Source organism: Berghia stephanieae, chromosome 8 (genome assembly GCF_034508935.2).
Source record: "Berghia stephanieae isolate SIO BIC M18660-M18661 chromosome 8, UCSD_Bste_1.3, whole genome shotgun sequence".
In the NCBI taxonomy this organism is placed as follows: domain Eukaryota; kingdom Metazoa; phylum Mollusca; class Gastropoda; order Nudibranchia; family Aeolidiidae; genus Berghia; species Berghia stephanieae.
In genome coordinates, this window is record NC_088367.1 from 11,753,623 (window position 1) to 11,773,294 (window position 19,672).

Below are 19,672 nucleotides of genomic sequence, written 5' to 3' on the forward strand. Positions count from 1 at the left end.
CACCGCCGCGAAAAAAAAAAAATTTTATTCTCTATTGTCTTCTGGCACTTTTCTACTCACTTCATATCTTGTTGTTACCAACATAAGTGCCTGCTCCACTCACTTTTCTGAATTAAAAATTCACCCATACACCGGAGCATACTCAATGTCTCAATCGTTTCTATGTTATATGTTTGTGATGAGAATATTGGCTATTAGGCTTAACTGCTGGTCAAAATTACTTCGCGATGGTGGTGAACGAATCGGCGATCTCAAGAAGTGGGTGAGAGACAATAGAGAATAATTTTTTTTTTTTTTTTTTTTTTATTTTTTATCGCGGCGGTGGTGGGGTTCGAACCTGCGAACACTATGTCGATCAACTCGCTGGCAGGTGAACGAGCGTGACTTTACGTGTTGATAGCCGAACACTAATATGCGTTCAACGTGGTTTGAACGATATTTAGTGTTGGTACTCACACGGTGAGCACCTCTCACCTGCCAGGCGGAGTTGTCGTACCAATAAGGTCGCAGGTTCGAACCCCACCACCGCCGCGAAAAAAAAAAAATTTTATTCTCTATTGTCTTCTGGCACTTTTCTACTCACTTCATATCTTGTTGTTACCAACATAAGTGCCTGCTCCACTCACTTTTCTGAATTAAAAATTCACCCCATACACCGGAGCATACTCAATGTCTCAATCGTTTCTATGTTATATGTTTGTGATGAGAATATTGGCTATTAGGCTTAACTGCTGGTCAAAATTACTTCGCGATGGTGGTGAACGAATCGGCGATCTCAAGAAGTGGGTGAGAGACAATAGAGAATAAATTTTTTTTTTTTTTTTTTTTTTTTTCGCGGCGGTGGTGGGGTTCGAACCTGCGACCTTATTGGTACGACAACTCCGCCTGGCAGGTGAGAGCGTGGCTCTACCGTGTGAGCTATCCACGAACACTAAAATATTCGTTTCAAACGTTGGGTTTGAAACGAATATTTTAGTGTTCGTGGATAGCTCACACGGTAGAGCCACGCTCTCACCTGCCAGGCGGAGTTGTCGTACCAATAAGGTCGCAGGTTCGAACCCCACCACCGCCGCGAAAAAAAAAAAAAATTTTATTCTCTATTGTCTTCTGGCACTTTTCTACTCACTTCATATCTTGTTGTTACCAACATAAGTGCCTGCTCCACTCACTTTTCTGAATTAAAAATTCACCCCATACACCGGAGCATACTCAATGTCTCAATCGTTTCTATGTTATATGTTTGTGATGAGAATATTGGCTATTAGGCTTAACTGCTGGTCAAAATTACTTCGCGATGGTGGTGAACGAATCGGCGATCTCAAGAAGTGGGTGAGAGACAATAGAGAATAATTTTTTTTTTTTTTTTTTTTTTTTTTCGCGGCGGTGGTGGGGTTCGAACCTGCGACCTTATTGGTACGACAACTCCGCCTGGCAGGGGAGGGCGTGGCTCTACCGTGTGAGCTATCCACGAACACTAAAATATTCGTTTCAAACGTTGGGTTTGAAACGAATATTTTAGTGTTCGTGGATAGCTCACACGGTAGAGCCACGCTCTCACCTGCCAGGCGGAGTTGTCGTACCAATAAGGTCGCAGGTTCGAACCCCACCACCGCCGCGAAAAAAAAAAAAATTTTATTCTCTATTGTCTTCTGGCACTTTTCTACTCACTTCATATCTTGTTGTTACCAACATAAGTGCCTGCTCCACTCACTTTTCTGAATTAAAAATTCACCCCATACACCGGAGCATACTCAATGTCTCAATCGTTTCTATGTTATATGTTTGTGATGAGGAATATTGGCTATTAGGCTTAACTGCTGGTCAAAATTACTTCGCGATGGTGGTGAACGAATCGGCGATCTCAAGAAGTGGGTGAGAGACAATAGAGAATAAATTTTTTTTTTTTTTTTTTTTTTTTTCGCGGCGGTGGTGGGGTTCGAACCTGCGACCTTATTGGTACGACAACTCCGCCTGGCAGGTGAGAGCGTGGCTCTACCGTGTGAGCTATCCACGAACACTAAAATATTCGTTTCAAACGTTGGGTTTGAAACGAATATTTTAGTGTTCGTGGATAGCTCACACGGTAGAGCCACGCTCTCACCTGCCAGGCGGAGTTGTCGTACCAATAAGGTCGCAGGTTCGAACCCCACCACCGCCGCGAAAAAAAAAAAATTTTATTCTCTATTGTCTTCTGGCACTTTTCTACTCACTTCATATCTTGTTGTTACCAACATAAGTGCCTGCTCCACTCACTTTTCTGAATTAAAAATTCACCCCATACACCGGAGCATACTCAATGTCTCAATCGTTTCTATGTTATATGTTTGTGATGAGAATATTGGCTATTAGGCTTAACTGCTGGTCAAAATTACTTCGCGATGGTGGTGAACGAATCGGCGATCTCAAGAAGTGGGTGAGAGAGGGATCTAGAAATGACTTTGGGTTTGAAACGAATATTTTTGTGTTCGTGGATAGCTCACACGGTAGAGCCACGCTCTCACCTGCCAGGCGGAGTTGTCGTACCAATAAGGTCGCAGGTTCAAACCCCACCACCGCCGCGAAAAAAATTTTTATTCTCTATTGTCTTCTGGCACTTTTCTACTCACTTCATATCTTGTTGTTACCAACATAAGTGCCTGCTCCACTCACTTTTCTGAATTAAAAATTCACCCCATACACCGGAGCATACTCAATGTCTCAATCGTTTCTATGTTATATGTTTGTGATGAGAATATTGGCTATTAGGCTTAACTGCTGGTCAAAATTACTTCGCGATGGTGGTGAACGAATCGGCGATCTCAAGAAGTGGGTGAGAGAGGGATCTAGAAATGACTTTGGGTTTGAAACGAATATTTTTGTGTTCGTGGATAGCTCACACGGTAGAGCCACGCTCTCACCTGCCAAGCGGAGTTGTCGTACCAATAAGGTCGCAGGTTCAAACCCCACCACCGCCGCGAAAAAAAATTTTATTCTCTATTGTCTTCTGGCACTTTTCTACTCACTTCATATCTTGTTGTTACCAACATAAGTGCCTGCTCCACTCACTTTTCGGAAGAGGACTAGGAGGGTAGCGTCCCTTGATTTTGAATTCGTACAAGAAAAATACATGACAAAATGTATAATGTCCGAATTACACGCTGTGGGCCCAAACCAAGGATTTTCAATCGCTCTCTATATACAAGAGTACACAGCACATCTAGTTTTGTTCCACAATACACTGCACGCAAGATGATCTTTATTATTTTGTAAAATAAACAAAAACTAAAATCAAACAAAGATATGATCCAGGCAAAGCTGTTTACATCGGCAAAGTATGTTTGTTTTTTAATGGTTTTTCGGCGCTTGCAAGAGCACACTATCGGTGTACTTAGTCTGAGATCACCTACAAGTGTTTTCCAGACGCAAGCACAGGTTTTGACTAAAAGGAACATACTGACATGTTTACAAACCATTATATATTTAAAACAAAAACAAACAAAAAATGGAGCTTTTATATATAGCGCAACATGTTATCTCAGTGTTTGAACTCTGGAGAGTTATAAGTTATAAGCTTATGGTTATTTTTTATTTTTTGTTTGTTTTTAAGGTCACCTAAAAATCTCATCCAGACACAAGCACATGATCCCATTAAGAGGAACACACTCAAATGTTTACATTATTTACTAAAAACAACAAATCTAACAATGAATAACAGAGTGATGATTTACAAGGGAATGTGACTCTCAGTCTCAGCTAAGGACTTAGAAAGGAAAAACCAAGAAATGTCATTCCAAGAGAAAGACAAAAATCAAGTTAGGAAAATATGTACATTAAGGGGTATAGAAGACGTGGAAAATGACCTCCGGGCCCACAATGGGAGGTAGGGAACCCCACCCAGTGTCGGGCACTGATTCATGATCACACATTTTCAGATATTTATCCTGATCCCGTTTATGACATAATTCTACTTTGCTTCTTTCATTTTTTTTTTGAAATGTTAAAATGACTGACAACTTGAACTCATGGCACATGCTGTGTTATGATTTTATTGTTTTCAAATGGTAGAAATGATTTTTTAAAATACATTGTTACATAGTAAACGAAAAGGCATTGATAATTCATCAACATCAAATAATATAATAAAATTTATGTTTTAATTTAAGAAGTAAATAAATGGCCCTTTTAACACATGAAGGCCGTGTCCGGGAATGGGAAGATGGTGGCAGAGTTAACATTGTCGATTAAAAAAATTATCCAGCATAGTTGAGATTTTTCTGTGTTTGTTTGTTTTTAATGGATTTAAGGCGCTTGCACCACATTAACTCACTCAATCCTAGAGATTTTGGCTACTTTCCAAAATTTGAAAAAAAAATGTATTCAAAATGAGCATGTGGATAGATAGCTTTATTCAACTACCATTAATATGTAAAATAGTAAGAACATTAGCTTTGATACTACGCCTATAATTTTTCTCAGAAAAATTTAATAAATAGGCAGGTGGTAAAAGTAACCCTGGTATACTACTGATATAGTCGGTATTAGGGTTGAGTGAGTTAAGGTAATATCAGCGCCAGTAAAAAGGAAGAAAATGGGACAGTAATAAGTTCTAGAGTTACAATTAAAGCACCCAAGAATCAGGCAGACAAATGGGAATTGGTTCAAATAGGAAACAGATGTAGATTCCAAGAACACACTATCAAAGTAGGTACTTATTTTGAGATCACCTAAAGTCTCATCCAGACACAAGCACAGGTCCCCACTAACTGGAATGCACTCAAATGTTTACAAATCATATACTAATATGTAAATAAGACATAATCCAGTGCATAACAGAAAGATGATTTACAAGACAGACAAATCTCATCTCCCAAAAATAAATATACATTTGACTGTTCCCTCTCAGCCAGGGCATCCGGCCAGGGCCAGGACAAAACCAAGTAATCACATTCCAAGACAAAGACAGAAAGCATGTTGGAACACAAGATATTGGGGGATAGAAGTAGAAGACACAGTAAGTGCCTCCCTGCCCATTATGGGAGGTCAGGAACCCAACCCAGTAGCCCTACATAGAAATGATTTTTTGTGTGTGTGTTTTTAAGGGTTTTACGGCGCTTGCAACACATTAAGGTCATATCAGCGCCAGTAAAAAAGGAAGAAAATGGGATATAAAAAAGTTCTAGAATTACAATTAAAGCAACCAAGAGAAAGTAAGACAAAGGGGAACTGGGAACAAATAGGGATCAGATGTAGATTCCAAGAGCACACCACCAATGTACTTAGTTTGAGATCACCTATACGTCTCATCCGGACACAAGCACAAAATCCAACAAAGAGGAATACACTCAAATGCCTACATTATACATTCAAAATAATAAATATAATAATACATAACAGAGAGATGATTTACAAGGAAAAAAGTATCATCTCCCAAAAAAATAACTATGCATTTGACTGTTTCCCTCCCAGCTAGGACTCCGGCCAGGGCCAAGACAAAACCAAGACAGAAAGCATATTGGAAAACAGATATAGGGGGATAGAAGACACAGTATGTACCCCCCTGCCCACTATGGGAGGTCAGGAACCCCACCCAGATAGAAATAATCAAAAAGCAGAATAAAACTAAACACAAGAAAAAGTCTCTCACCTCTCCTGTTTTCACACACACATATATATATAAACACAAACATACATACTCTCCTTCTCTCTCTCACACACCCCCTTTCTCCTTTAGTTGTTTCTTAATAAATGTTAACAAGTTTTAACAACTGCATCAACAAAAATACAATGTTTTAAGTGGACTTGGACTGTTAAGTTAAGGCCGATATTTATTATACATAGTAAGTCAACATGCACAACAAAACCAATATGGAATAAAAAATTAGCTGCTCAATAACGATAAATTAACAATAAATAAAATTAAAGTCTTTAAAATAATTGGCGTTACAGGTTTGGCAGAAAATAGATTCTAAATTGTCTTAGGAAGCATGTAAAGGCATATTGCCTATTCGCTCTGCAAATTGATGTGATATTGTCTATATAGGTTAAAACAACAACAACAACAAAAACAACAACAACAAAACTAACGCTGATCTGATTGTCTAAAGCTTAGTAATGAGGTAATAGTTCTGCTTTACTTGATAAGTATTGCATGCAGCTTAGTTTTTAACCCTATTTCTACCATTGGGGTGTATCACACCCCAACCCCATATTTTTTCGCTCTAAAATCAACAGTTTTTGTCCTAAAGCCTTCAAATTTCATGACTTTTCCTAAATTGACCCCATCTATCACCTGTCCAAATTTTGTTTATCTCACGTGCATAGTTTGCTCACCCCAGAAGGTCATCACTGGATTTTGAGATTTATGTCTTTTGGGGTGTATCACACCCCCTTATGTATGAGTAGAGAAAACTCGGAAACCTCCTATTTTTCCCTTTGGGGTGTGTCACACCCATGAGGTTTTCAATGTTGTGATCAAAATAATCACTGTGTGAACCAAAGCAGTGACCAACCAGACCATGTTTTACAACTTTATGCCCCGGTTCAAATCCCAAATTGAAGCAGATGGGCTGATGTACTCGTCTCCAATCCTGTGACTTTATTTTCAATATGCCTATCCTGGCGTGAAGAATAGGAAAGAGACGCTTTCTTTGTGTAATCAAGGTCCAATTTGGTCAGTTGTTAGTTGTAAGTCCATCAACAACTTTTTATTTTCACAGTAACACTGATTTTTACATATTTCAGCAAGTAGAGCTATGCAACTCAAGATCTTCAAGATCATGGACGCTTACACTTATACTTATAGGCATAGGGCTTACTCTGGATCATGTAGCATGGTATGGATTAGGAACAATTTCTTGATACCCCTTGAATAGGATGATGGTTTCACGCAGGATACTTTCCAATTATGATTTGATAAGCGTAAGATTCTCACTCGCTGAAAAAAGACTACCCTTGGGGACTGAATCAGGCATCGTATGCAACTGAAGTCCAGTGTGTTATCAACTGAGCTAATGCTGTTGGACAAGGCATACTACACAACTTTAGGTATGCAACACGTAATCAAGAAACAAGGCAAATACCTGAGTAGAGAAAAAGAATTTAATTAAAATGAAATCAAATATGAGAACAGATAAATGGAAACAAAATCCAACCAATGTCATCACAGGGCAAATGATCAATGGCTCATAATCAAACCGGCATACAAACAGAGCAAATGAGTGAGCTGTGATCGTTGCAAATGAAGGCGTCACATTTCAAACAGACTTGCTTGACTTTTCTGTCCTTTTTCCTGGGACACATGGTGCATCTCCCTTGGCTAGCTTTCCTCTTCTGTCCTGATTGCCTTGTATGGACTTCCAAGCACAACTTCATTTCAAGCTTGAGGATTTCATAAGAAAGATTTACTCTTCTATTCGTCCTTGCCAGTGACATTCTCCTCTGTAAGTGCTCAAAGAGCAAGTCCTTTGCCAAGAGCTCATTAAACTTTCCTCTGTCTGTGTGGGTTTGGGTATCAGCAGGGAATACATCTTTGTAGATCACATGGGACGCTACCACTGCTGTGTCGAGGAGATTGTAGAACAAGACCATTGGCCACCGCTTTGAGATGGTATGTAAGATTCCTGTAAGTTGTTATTGACTTTTGTGAACAGATCCCTCAATGGTGCAAACACATCCTTACTTTGTCTTCTTGATCTCTTCTCTTTGTCATCAAACCTCAAAACTGTACATAACTCAATGAAGCGCCTGAAGCTCATTGTGTACATTGCAACACTGTCGGCCGATGCTCCATGCCAAATCTTAGATGCCCCCAAAAGACTCAGCTTGCATGCCCCTAAATGAATAAAGAGACCAATCAAGGCGCGCATTTCCAATAGGTCCACAGGTTGCCATCGAGTTCCTTTCCGCCTCATACCCTCTAGATTTGTCATCTTGACTATCATGTAAATGATGACCTCTGTGAATATCAAACTGAAGGCAGAGACGACAGAGTTCACGGTTTTCTGGTTCCTGACATGTGACGTTGGAGGCCTGTACACATTTCTAGTCGGTGTTCTTCCCACTTGAGGAGTAGGGACCTTGCTCCATACCACTGAACCATTTTTGCTGACTATGATGTTGCTTGTTGCTGGCAATGGAAGCTGATCATGAACATTTTGATCCTCAAGGTTTTCTTCTTCCAGCTCTGAGTCAGGATCTGAATCAGCCAATACAGCAGAGAAATCTTCGTCATCACTGCTCTCATCTGATGTTCTCGGATTCATTTCATCATCTGTTAAATCATTGTCAGGGATCCAGTCTAACTGCTCTGCATAGGAATAGTCTGAAAGCAAAAATAGATACATGAATTTAAATGATTAGAATTAGAAGAAAGAACATGACATAGAGACAAGCCCCAGTAATTAACTAATGCTCTTCTTCTTCAAGGGCTATTTTCCTCAAGGTAATGGCAATTCTAAACTTTAGAAGAGCAAAATCAGTTTAAACTTTCTGTTGGATTGAACGCTGGTCTACCTCAACCTGATCAGACCACCAATGAGTGGACAATAAAATGGTCTGTTCATCTATGAATTATCATTTTTAGGGTTAGGAGTTATAAACATATCAATTTAAAGTGTTGCATTTAGTTGCATTACTAGTCTGTGATTACGTTTAGCTGCCTTAGAACATGTAACTAGAAAGTAGAAGTAGAAAGGCTAATCAATAGGCATAGGATATCAGTATAAGAGATTGTGAAACGAGTCTAAAGCAAAACTATTTAGAGGTATGCTGTTCAAACATAAAGGAATACATAGTTGAAATGAAATTATAGAGAAGAACTCTACTTACCAGGTGGGTATGTTGCTGGATTAAAAACACATATATTCTTTGCTTCAAACGGTTCAACAGGTGTAACTTTCCATTCACAGGAAAAGGAAATGGTGGCCAATTGTAATTTACAAGTTGCCAGAGAACTTAAATTGGCAACAAAAAAGTAACTAAATACCTTAATATTCGGGGACCAAATGTTGAAGATACTAATAAAACAGTGACAAAAGAGGCGGGGTGTGTTACACCCCAATGTTTGAAATAGGGGGTTTCCAATTAATGCTTATCTATATGTAGGGGGGTGTGTTACACCCCAATGGACAGAAATCGGAATATACCGATAGATTCAACAGTAATTGTTAGGGGGTGTGATACACCCCACAAGACAGAAATAGGAATATTTAGTGGGTGTAAGAAATAGGGTTAAGGCACTTGTTTTTAAATTGCAAGCCACCTGTACCTAAGATACCTTGATGGTTAAAATCAAGAAGTTATAAGGGGAGAAAAATAGACAATACATTAATATAATACTTTAATTCATCAAAAAAAAAAAAAAAAGGAAATTTGTATACAGATGTTTGTGTGTTTTAAAATTATAGACCGTCGAGATACAAATGAATACCGGGCCTTCTAATGGCGACATACAACAGTGTAAATTTACACAGATAATAAAATGATACATAAAATGAATACATGTAAATATTCAAATAAATAAATAATGTAAAAATAGAGAACTAAGTGGCATGAAATGTAAAATTAAAATTAAAAGTAGGCAATAAAGATAACACTTATTCTAATTATATACATTATAGAATAACTTAAAGTAGTTGTAGATAGGAATTACATATTATACGAGCGTACACTTTGATGGATGAAGGATTTCCTGTGTCTCTCTGTCTTTGAGTATATTGACAGGAGGAAGTTACTTCTCCTAAAAAAATTAAAGAGACTATACAAAGGGTGATTTTCATCCCTCAAAATATTATTTAGTCTGTTGAAACAGAACCGACCATATAATTCCTCTATTTTATAAATGGTATTTGTATTAATTGCCTTCCTTTTTCACAATCTTATAATAATAATATCTCTTTATTGTCCATAAATATGGCAATTTATCAATATTCCCTACATCATATTCCTAGCTGTCCATTCCAAATTCATCCAAGTTTCGAACAAAATGATTATCAATTCAATTTCATTACAACCGAATCGGTATGCAAGTTCCACAAAAGTTTGTCATCAATTTTCATCCCAAATATTTGTTATCCAAAACCTATTAAATTTTTTGTTCATTAATAGTAATTGGTTAGAGTTCATTTTTTATCTTTCAAAAGTCAATGATCATTTTTTTTTGGTTTTATTAACATTCAATTTCAAAAAGTTGTTTTTTTTTTTTTCACATCAAATCACGACTTATCTATTTGCGACCTATAGATGGATTCATTTTCTTTAACGATAGTCCTTGGAGGGCCGTATCGTCATGAAATTTCAAGAGATACTGAATTGGGACTAGCACGAGTGAAGTCATTTTTATAAATAGTAAATAAACTAGGGGAAAGAACACATCCTTGAAGAGCACTTGTCTTTATGGTAATAATTTTTGATTTAATGTTATAAAATCTGACAAACTGTGCTCTATCAAATATCAAATCAAGAATCCATAAAATCAATTAAGAATTAACAGTCATGTTTTTATTTCTCCACAAACAAATGAGGTTGTATTGTATTAATTGCTGAAGAGAAATCAACAACAAACAATTCTACAGTAAGACATTGGTTGGTCTAGATGTTTATAGATGTTATTTGAGAAAACGATGATAGCATCCTCAACACTTTCTTTGGTTGATATGCATATTGATCAAGACCTGACTGAGAATGAACCTGTGTATTTAATTTACAAAGCACAAGTCTTTCAAAATATTTAATTAAAATTGAATGTAACGCAACTCGTCTGAGATCGTTAATACAGGAAATTTCTACTATGTTAGGAAAAGGAAATATTTTAGACATGGCAGGAACGCACGGTTGTCGCATTGGCATAATAAAAATAAAAGTTTTAAGATTACTCAACTGATCACGCACTTTCAATATTTTGCCTGCAACGCCATTCAACCAACAAGCTTTCCTTTCATTAACTTTAAAAAATCTGTTCTTACTCGTCTTCCATTGAACAGAACTTCGTTTTCAACGAGTACTATTTGCAACAATTCCTCTTTAATCTTCTTTATTTCACTATCAAAATTATATCTCCCTCAAATCGTGAAAATAATTTATTTATTTCATTAATGTCAAAGTCACAGTAAACTCAGCTTTTTTTATCGTAATGTACTACGGTATTGATACCCGTCCAAGTGTCCTTAACATTCCCCAATCTAAATCTCTTCCCCAATTTATTTTTGTGTTTAGTCTTACATGACTTAATTGAAGTTTTTTTAAAATGTCCATTTGCTTTTTCTTCAAACCCAGTTCATCTCCCTTGATTAGAAGACTTTCTTTTCATTTGACAAAATTTTTTAGTCATAATAAAATAATAATAATAATAATAATAATAATAATAATAATAATAATAATAATAATAATAATAATAATAATAATAATAATAATAATAATAATAATAATAATAATAATAATATTTATATAAACCCAACAAATCTTATACAGTTTTAAAGACCATCTGAGTTGATTATATATTTTTTATCTTAAGATAAATAGGTTTCCTTGGCAAAAGAAGTCCTGAAAAATCGTCAATGTCCACATTCTCTGGCAAGGTCTCTTCAAAAGAGAACACCCTCATCATGTGTACCAAGGCAATCTTGAGTTGCAACATAGCTAACCTCATTCCAATACACTGTCTCGGCCCATATCCAAAGGGAAGAAAGGAGACCAAACTTGAGCCGATTTTGTTTTCATCCATAAACCTTTCCGGTTTAAAAGTATCCGGATCTTCAAAGATTTCGGGATCACGACAAATGTTTGCAATGGGAATGATGACAGCAGTTCCAGCTGGCACAGAGAATCCTTTGAGAGTCGTTGCCTTTTCTGTCATTCTATTAGTACTGAGAACAGGGGGATACATCCTTAGACTTTCATTTATCACAGCTTCCATATACTTCAATTTTTGACAATGTTCATTGGTTACCTCTGCATCATCCCCAACAACGTTATAAATCTCTTTTCTTAAGTTCTTTTGAACATCTTTATGTTTAGCCAGTTCGTATGTCAACCATTGAAGGGTTGCAGAGGTTGTCTCGTAACCAGCAAGAACAAAAATTAGGCATTGGGCCACAATCTCCTCAGAAGTTAGCTTTCTACTTCCAGAAATTTCATCCGAAGAGTCTGCTTCTGCATTCATGAGGAACTGAAGAAAATCACCTTCTTTATACTGTTCAGGATTAGCTTTTCTTTCCAGGACAAGCTTTGTGAATTGTTCTGCTAAATAATCAATATCAGCTGCAGTCATGAATCGAATGTTAAGCATATTGAAAATGAATCCGAGAAAAGGAAACATCCCAACTGTAGCTAGTGCTAACTTCAATGTTGGTCTTATTGTGATCATACCTTTGCTGCGTTGGTAAAAAGGTCCATTGATGTTATTCTGGGAGTCCAAATCTAATCCAAAAGCAGAACTTGCAAGAGCGTCGAGAGAATAAGCAGAAAACACAACTTTAGATTCAGGGTAGGTACCGTCTTCAATATGCTTTTGAAGAGCTTGGACAAGCTGACAACTTGTCATGTTGATATGTTGTGTAAGAAATTTCAACCTGCCACTGCTGAAACACGGGGACATTATTCTTCTTATTCTTTTCCAGTCATTTCCTCGGTTAAAGAATAAACCGTTTGTCATTAGTGGATGCACCAACGCACCATTTCCCACGAAATATCGATCCACATAGTTGTTGAAATCTTTTACAAAAATTTCTTTCAAGGCATCGACATCTGAGACAACGAGGCAAGGGTCCCGAAACATAAGAATGCCGAAGATTCTTCCATATTGCTGAGTCCATTTACCAATGTGGTGACGAAATCCAGTCTTTGAATCAAACAACTTGTCCATGTGACCAATGAAAGCTGTTGGGGGAGGACTCGGGACACCCAAATTGTGCAAAACTGTTTTTGGATGTGTGCCATATCTGTGGATAAAAACATTTTTCAAAATTAAAACTGAAACCGTTCAGTCAATTACTACATATATGTGCAGCTACATGGCCTTGTGGTATGAAGGAAGGTCCTGGACTTGCACCTCACTCGGTGCATAGTTGAGTTCTTTTGTTTTTGTTTTTTAAGGGTTTTACGGAGCTTGCAACACATGTAGGTCATATCAGTGCCAGTAAAAAGGAAGAAAATTGGATAGTAAAAACATCTAGATGTACAATTACAAGGACTTGAGGAAAAAGTATGACAAAGGGGAATTGGGTCAAGTAGGGAACAGATGTAGATTCCAAGAGCACACTATCAGTGTATTTAGTTTGAGATCACCTACTAAAAGTCTCACCCAGACACCAGCACAAAAACCCACTAAGAGGAACACAATCAAATGTTTACAAATCAAATGTTTAAAATAAAAAATAACAGTACATAACAGAGAAACGATTAACAAGGAAAAAAATATATCATCTCCCAAAACTATAACTATACATTCGACTGTTTTCCTCCCAGCCAAGGTCTCCGATCAGAGTCAGGACAAAACTAAGTAATCCCATTCCAAGACAATGACAGAAAGCAATTGGAAAACAGGTATAGGGGTATAGAAGACACAGCAAGTACCTCCCTGTCCACTATGGGAGATAGGGAACCCCACCCAGTAGTTGAGTTCTTGGAAAAGGCTCTATAATCATATTCTCTCAGTGTACTCAGGTGTAAAATGAGTAGCTGACCAATAACAGCGTTCTTCTTCTTCTTCCTTTGATTGCCCACAATCAATTGGTTGATTATTATGGCAAATGTTGGATGAAAAATTGAAACATTGCCTAACAGGCTCTTTATACGTGTTATGTGTTGTTGTTAGGGACCCTCTGTAAAGGGTTTTGAGCTCGTTTAGTGATATTGCGCAATACAAAACCTCAAGAGAGAGAGAGAGAGAGAGAGAGAGAGAGAGAGAGAGAGAGAGAGAGAGAGAGAGAGAGATATAGAGAGAGAGAGTGTGTGTGTGTGTGTGTGTGTGTAGGGATAGGGAAGAAGAGAGAAGAAAGCAGAGGGAGGGAAAGATGGTGAGAGAGACAGAAAGAAAGAGAGAGTGAGAGAGAGAGAGAGAGAGAGAGAGAGAGAGAGAGAGAGAGAGAGAGAGAGAGAGAGAGAGAGAAGGGGGGGCGAGTCTACTCTATATAATGCAGCTTAATTAATAATGATAATGAACTTACTTATAAAATAACACAACGCAGCAGATTGGTAGAATTAAACAGAGCGGAACCTCACATAAACCAAAGAAAAGCATTTTATATCTTGGAATCCTCCACTTTCGTTATTCGTGAATTTAGCCCTTGGCCCTAGATGCCAGATGCTCAGCTGTTACATACATCCAAATCTGACCCCACTGACCCCTTCCAGGATTGCCAGATATTGTTGGCAAAGTCGCAAAGGTATAAGCTAAAAGTCGCAAAATTAAGAAAAATGTCGCAAACTTTGATATTCATCTATCCCCCCCCCTCCCCGCCCCTTTTTTGGGTCTAATGTTAAACTTTTTTTTTCATCCATATGTATGAATATAACTTTCTCTTATAGCTGGATATTGTCCATTATCTGGCCCTATCACATCGTCTAAGATACAGTCTGCCATTTTGGACTTTTTATTGTCAATCTTATTTTTAAATCTAATTATATTTTTTTACTATTATTATTTTAACATTTTTTATTATTAGGTTTAGTTATAATATCTAAGATATAGCCCAAAATTTGCAGACCATAATAAAAAGTAGCCCAAAAAGTCGCTTGTCACAGATTCATTTTTTTTTTTTTTTTTGACGCAAACAACATGAGAAAGTAGCTCAATTCGCGACTTGTCGCCTAATCTGGCAACTTTGACCCCTCTTCCAATTAGGTAACCAGTCAGGTTTGCCAGATAAATTTTGCATATCAAAAGTCACAATAATACCAAATGAAAGTGGACTGAAAAAAATGCCCAAAATTTCCAAGTATCATTTTTTTTCTGCTAAAATGCGCATAAAAGGGAAATATAATTTTACTTTTTACATCCCTCTTAACTCAATAGTGGTGGTAGTAGTGGTAGTGGCAGTAGTAGCAGTCGTGATAGTGGTAGTAGTAGTAGTAGTAGTAGTAGTAGTAGTAGTAGTAGTAGTAGTAGTAGTAGTAGTAGTAGTAGTAGTAGTAGTAGTAGTAGTAGTAGTAGTAAAAAAATATTATCTTCGTGTCTTATCTTATAGATTCATAAAATGTCAATTATTTGAGTTGTACCAAGGACTTTTTTTGGAAACGTAATAATGATGGTGATGGTGGTAGTGATAATGGTAATGGTGATGGTAGTGATGGTGGTGGTAGTAATGATGATGGTAATATTATTATTGCTATTATTGTTATTATTATTATTATCATTATTATTATTATTATTATTATCATTATTATTATTATTATTATTATTATTATTATTATTATTATTATTATTATTATTATTATTATTATTATTATTATTATTATTATTATTATTATTATTATTATTATTATTATTATTATTATTATTATTATTTTCCACGTACTTGTGGTATTACGATTGTTGTATTTTTTAATGGTTATTAGTGGAATAAGTTTATTTTCTCGTTCCATTTACCATTTTTTCCACTTTCATGTATGTTGTCATCAAATTATGTGATTTATTGGCGAAAGCCCAAGATTGAATAAACTTTGAACCTTGAACTTTGAACTTGACTCAATTAAAAAAAAAATACATTGTCTCTTCAGTAAAGGGCGACGTGCACTTGTTTACAGGTCTGAAAACCCGATTACTGTTGGAATAGAAATGTCAAAAAATGATGCAAATTATTGTCCATAATAACAATAACGGTAAACTAGGCCCAGCAGTGGTTTCGGATGTCAGACCTGGGTAAATATTTGAACATTTTGTAAGTGAAGGATAGTTGAAATAGTGGGTATTAGATCAGTCCTTCTGAAAGAAAAATATACAAAACTTTTTTTTTTCATGCCTTCAAAAGCTATACATATATTTTATAAAAATTGTATGCAAGCAAACCCGGACAAATTCCAGACAATTGCAGTAGGGACAAAAACACACACAAAGAAACCCACGTTCAATATTGGAACTGCAAGTACTACATGTGAAGAAGTTGTAAAATTACTAGGGATCGACATAGACTACAAACTAAAATTTGATTTATACATTAAAACCATCTGCCGTAAAGCTTCTCAGCAATGAAAAGGCTTAGAAAATACCTTTAGAAATTGAACAAGTTAACAATATTTCACTCTTTTGTATTGTCAAATTTCAATTTCTGTCCACTAGCTTGGCATTTCTGTCCTAAAACTAATTGTGATTAGCTTGAAAAGATACAAGAAAGAGCACTGCGTTTTATTTATGAAAATTACAAAAAATCCTACGACCAATTACTTTCAAAGGCCAAAGTCCCCTCCCTACAAATAAGACGAATGAGAACAATTGCTTTGGAAACGTTAAATTTTTTATACAAAATTGCTCCTTCTTGTCTATCTGATATGGTCATTTTGAAAAATAACAGATACAATTTTAGATATTCAAACCTCCTTGATATTCCAAGGGTCAGAACAACGTCTTATGGCAAAAGATCTTTCAGATATTCTGCTGCTGTGCTTTGGAATGAACTTCCCGAGCACATCAGAAAAATTTCAAATTTTAATGTTTTCAAAAATCATATCCTCTCATGGAATGGCCAGCCATGCAAGTGTAATATTTATAATTAATATAACCGTACACACACACTGACACACACATACACACACACACTCTCTCTCTCTCTCACACACACACACACACACACACACATATATATATATATATATGTATATATATATATATATATATATATATATATATATAATATATATATATATATATATATATATATATATATATATATATATATATATATATATAATATTATGTTACTTTTCTTTGTGTGTCATGATTGGAATCTTGATGAGGGAATGTTTTTAAGGGAAAATGTATTACTATGTATTTTTATGCACTACGTGTTAAAACATATGTCGGTCAAAGGCTTCTTTTAACCTGACAACATTATCTACGAGACATTTTTTAAATGCCGACAATAAATACATATTTGAATTGAATTGAATTGAATTTTTGCCAAATGTCCTTTTTTTTTTTTTTTTTTTTTTTTATTTTTTTTTTTTTGGCAGAATTTGAAGTCGTCTGGCAGAAAAAAAAACCAAAAACAAACGGTTTGGCAGTTTGGCAGTTTGGCAGATATTTGGCAGATTTTATTTTCCGAGGCCGAGCAATGAATGTATAGGTCTACTCCACGTTTTCCATGGCAATGGTTATGTATTTGTGCTTTTTAAAAACTTGAAAAATGAAAAAAAAAAAAATTATGACGTCGGCCTTGCGAATTTTTTGTTTACAAAACTGATGAGTTTTCAAAGGGGATACTATGGATAGAATGCGCTTGGCCAAGGAGTTCACAACATTGCCACCCGGAAGTATAACGGACCAACACACAAACTCTGTGTAACCATGAACTTTTATAGTCTGGTTAATACAGTTTAGTGAGAACAACTCACAAACGCGGATGGCAAAAACAATAACAAAGGCCCGAGTGACGTCATCTGCATACTATCTATAAATAGTACGGTTTGGCAGATTTTTAAAATCCACTTGGCAGAATACCTGAAAATACTCTGGCAACCCTGTCCAGTGGCTACCTCGACTTTGGATATCAAACAACTGTGAAGGATTCCAAGAAATAAAATGCTTTTTTTTTGGTTCATTTGAGATTCCACTCAGTTTAATTTTACTAATCTGCTGCATTGTGTTGCTTTATAAGTAAGTAGATAGAGTGGATAGATTAATAATAAGCTCTGTAAACTTCGAACTGACATGATTTCCAACAAACTTGACCTCGGCTGACCCAAATCCCAGCTGAACTGCCAGTTCAGTAGAGGCCGTTGCCGTTGCTATTATACACACACACTGATAAATTAATGTTTATGAACGATATTCTGTTTGTTTGATTTGCTCTGATTATTTATTTATTCTGCCTAACCAAGAACCCTTTTTCTTTTTCTTTGCCTTCGATGATTTGTTCTCTTTTAGTTTTAGAATGTGCCTTCTGTAATTTGTAGGGATCTCTCGCCGTAAACAAGCTACGGCTACGGTGACCATAGCAGAAAACGGTAGGGGCTGCCTGAAGCCGGTGATCGTAAAATCCTAACGAAAGATTGAAAATGGAGAGGCTTCGTATGGGAACAAAACAGACAATGGACGTTTCGGGTACAAACCCTTCGTCAGCACAACAGTACACAACACGTTCATTATATTTTATTTGTTTTCCCCGTTTATTTGCTGGTCATATGCTGGTCTCTTTTAACCTTGAGATTTTAAGATAACAAAGGGTACCTAACCGACAGCAACATGTAACATGTAGAACGAGCTTGTTAAGCAGTATTACAATTATTTTCCACCAGAGACAATGCTGTAAACGGCCAGATACTCATTTTACACCTGTGTACGGTGAGAGAATGTAAGTAAAGAGCCTTTTCCTATAGCTCAACTATGCGCTGAGTGAAGCTCGAGGGAGCTTCCTTCAGCCGAACAGTTTTAGTTTTAATTTTGAAATATATTTTTATCCTCAGATATGGCACACACCCAAAGAAAATTTGGAGCAGTTTGGGTGTCCCGAGTCCTCCTCCAACAGCTTTCATAGGTCACATGGACAGGTTGTTTGATGCAAAGACTGGATACCGTCACCACATTGGTAAGTGGACTCAGCAATATGGAAAGTTCTTTGGAATTCTATTTTTTCGGGACCCTTTTCTTGTTGTGACGGATATCGATGCCTTGAAAGAAATTTTTGTTAAAGATTTCAACAACTATGTGGATCGACATCTAGTGGGATATAATTATTTGTGGCAACCAATAATAAAAAAGGGTTTATTCTTTAACAGTGGAAATGACTGGAAACGAATAAGAAGAATAATGTCCCCGTGTTTCAGCAGTGGCAGGTTGAAATTTCTTACACAACATATCAACATGACAAGTTGTCAGCTTGTCCAAGCTCTTCAAAAGCATATTGAAGACGGTACCTACCCTGAATCTAAAGTTGTGTTTTCTGCTTATTCTCTCGACGCTCTTGCAAGTTCTGCTTTTGGATTAGATTTAGACTCCCAGAATAACATCAATGGACCTTTTTACCAACATAGCAAAGGATTGGTTGCTATAAGACCAACATTGAAGTTAACACTGGCTACAATTGGGATGTTTCCTTTTCTTGGATTTGTTTTTAATATGCTTAACATTCGATTCCTGCCTGCAGCTGATATTGATTATTTAACAGAACAATTCACAAAGCTTGTCCTGGAGAGAAAAGCTAACCCAGAACAGTATAAAGAAGGTGATTTTCTTCAGTTCCTCATGAATGCATAAGCAGACTCTTTGGATGAAATTTCTGGAAGTAGAAAGCTAACTTCTGAGGAGATTGTTGCCCAATGCATAATTTTTGTTCTTGCTGGTTACGAGACAACATCTGCCACTCTTCAATGGTTGATATACGAACTGGCTAAAAATAAAGATGTTCAAAAGAACTTAAGAAAGGAGATTTATAACGTTATTGGGGATGATGCAGAGGTGACCAATGAACATTGTCAGAAATTAAAGTATATGGAAGCTGTGATAAATGAAGGCCTGAGGATGTATCCCCCTATTATCAATTTA

General features: G+C 36.5%; 1 protein-coding gene and 1 pseudogene across 2 annotated transcripts; one reads left to right on the forward strand and one right to left on the reverse strand.

Annotated features, from left to right (window-relative positions):
* Nucleotides 1–10,168: 10,168 nt before the first annotated feature.
* On the reverse strand, nt 10,169–14,287 carry LOC144978166 (cytochrome P450 3A29-like). Its single transcript, XM_078923867.1, has 2 exons — nt 14,142–14,287; nt 10,169–12,914 (listed from the first exon to the last, which is right to left on the reverse strand). The coding sequence occupies exons 1-2, from the start codon at nt 14,213–14,215 to the stop codon at nt 11,468–11,470; spliced, it is 1,521 nt and encodes a 506-aa protein (XP_078779993.1). The 5' UTR covers nt 14,216–14,287; the 3' UTR covers nt 10,169–11,467.
* A 3,235-nt stretch (nt 14,288–17,522) lies between these two features.
* Nucleotides 17,523–19,672, forward strand: LOC144977965 (cytochrome P450 3A28-like; annotated as a pseudogene). The gene is made up of 2 exons (XR_013646439.1): nt 17,523–17,785; nt 18,595–19,672. The product of XR_013646439.1 is annotated as a cytochrome P450 3A28-like (transcript).

What these genes read in the sequence shown, in the direction of transcription:
- LOC144978166 (XM_078923867.1), bottom strand. Translation starts at nt 14,215, where the DNA reads ATGCTTTTCTTTGGTTTATGTGAGGTTCCGCTCTGTTTAATTCTACCA. An exon ending in TGCGTTGTGTTATTTTATAA is followed by an intron (nt 12,915 to 14,141) that starts GTAAGTTCATTA and finishes TTTTATCCACAG; the next exon opens with ATATGGCACACATCCAAAAA.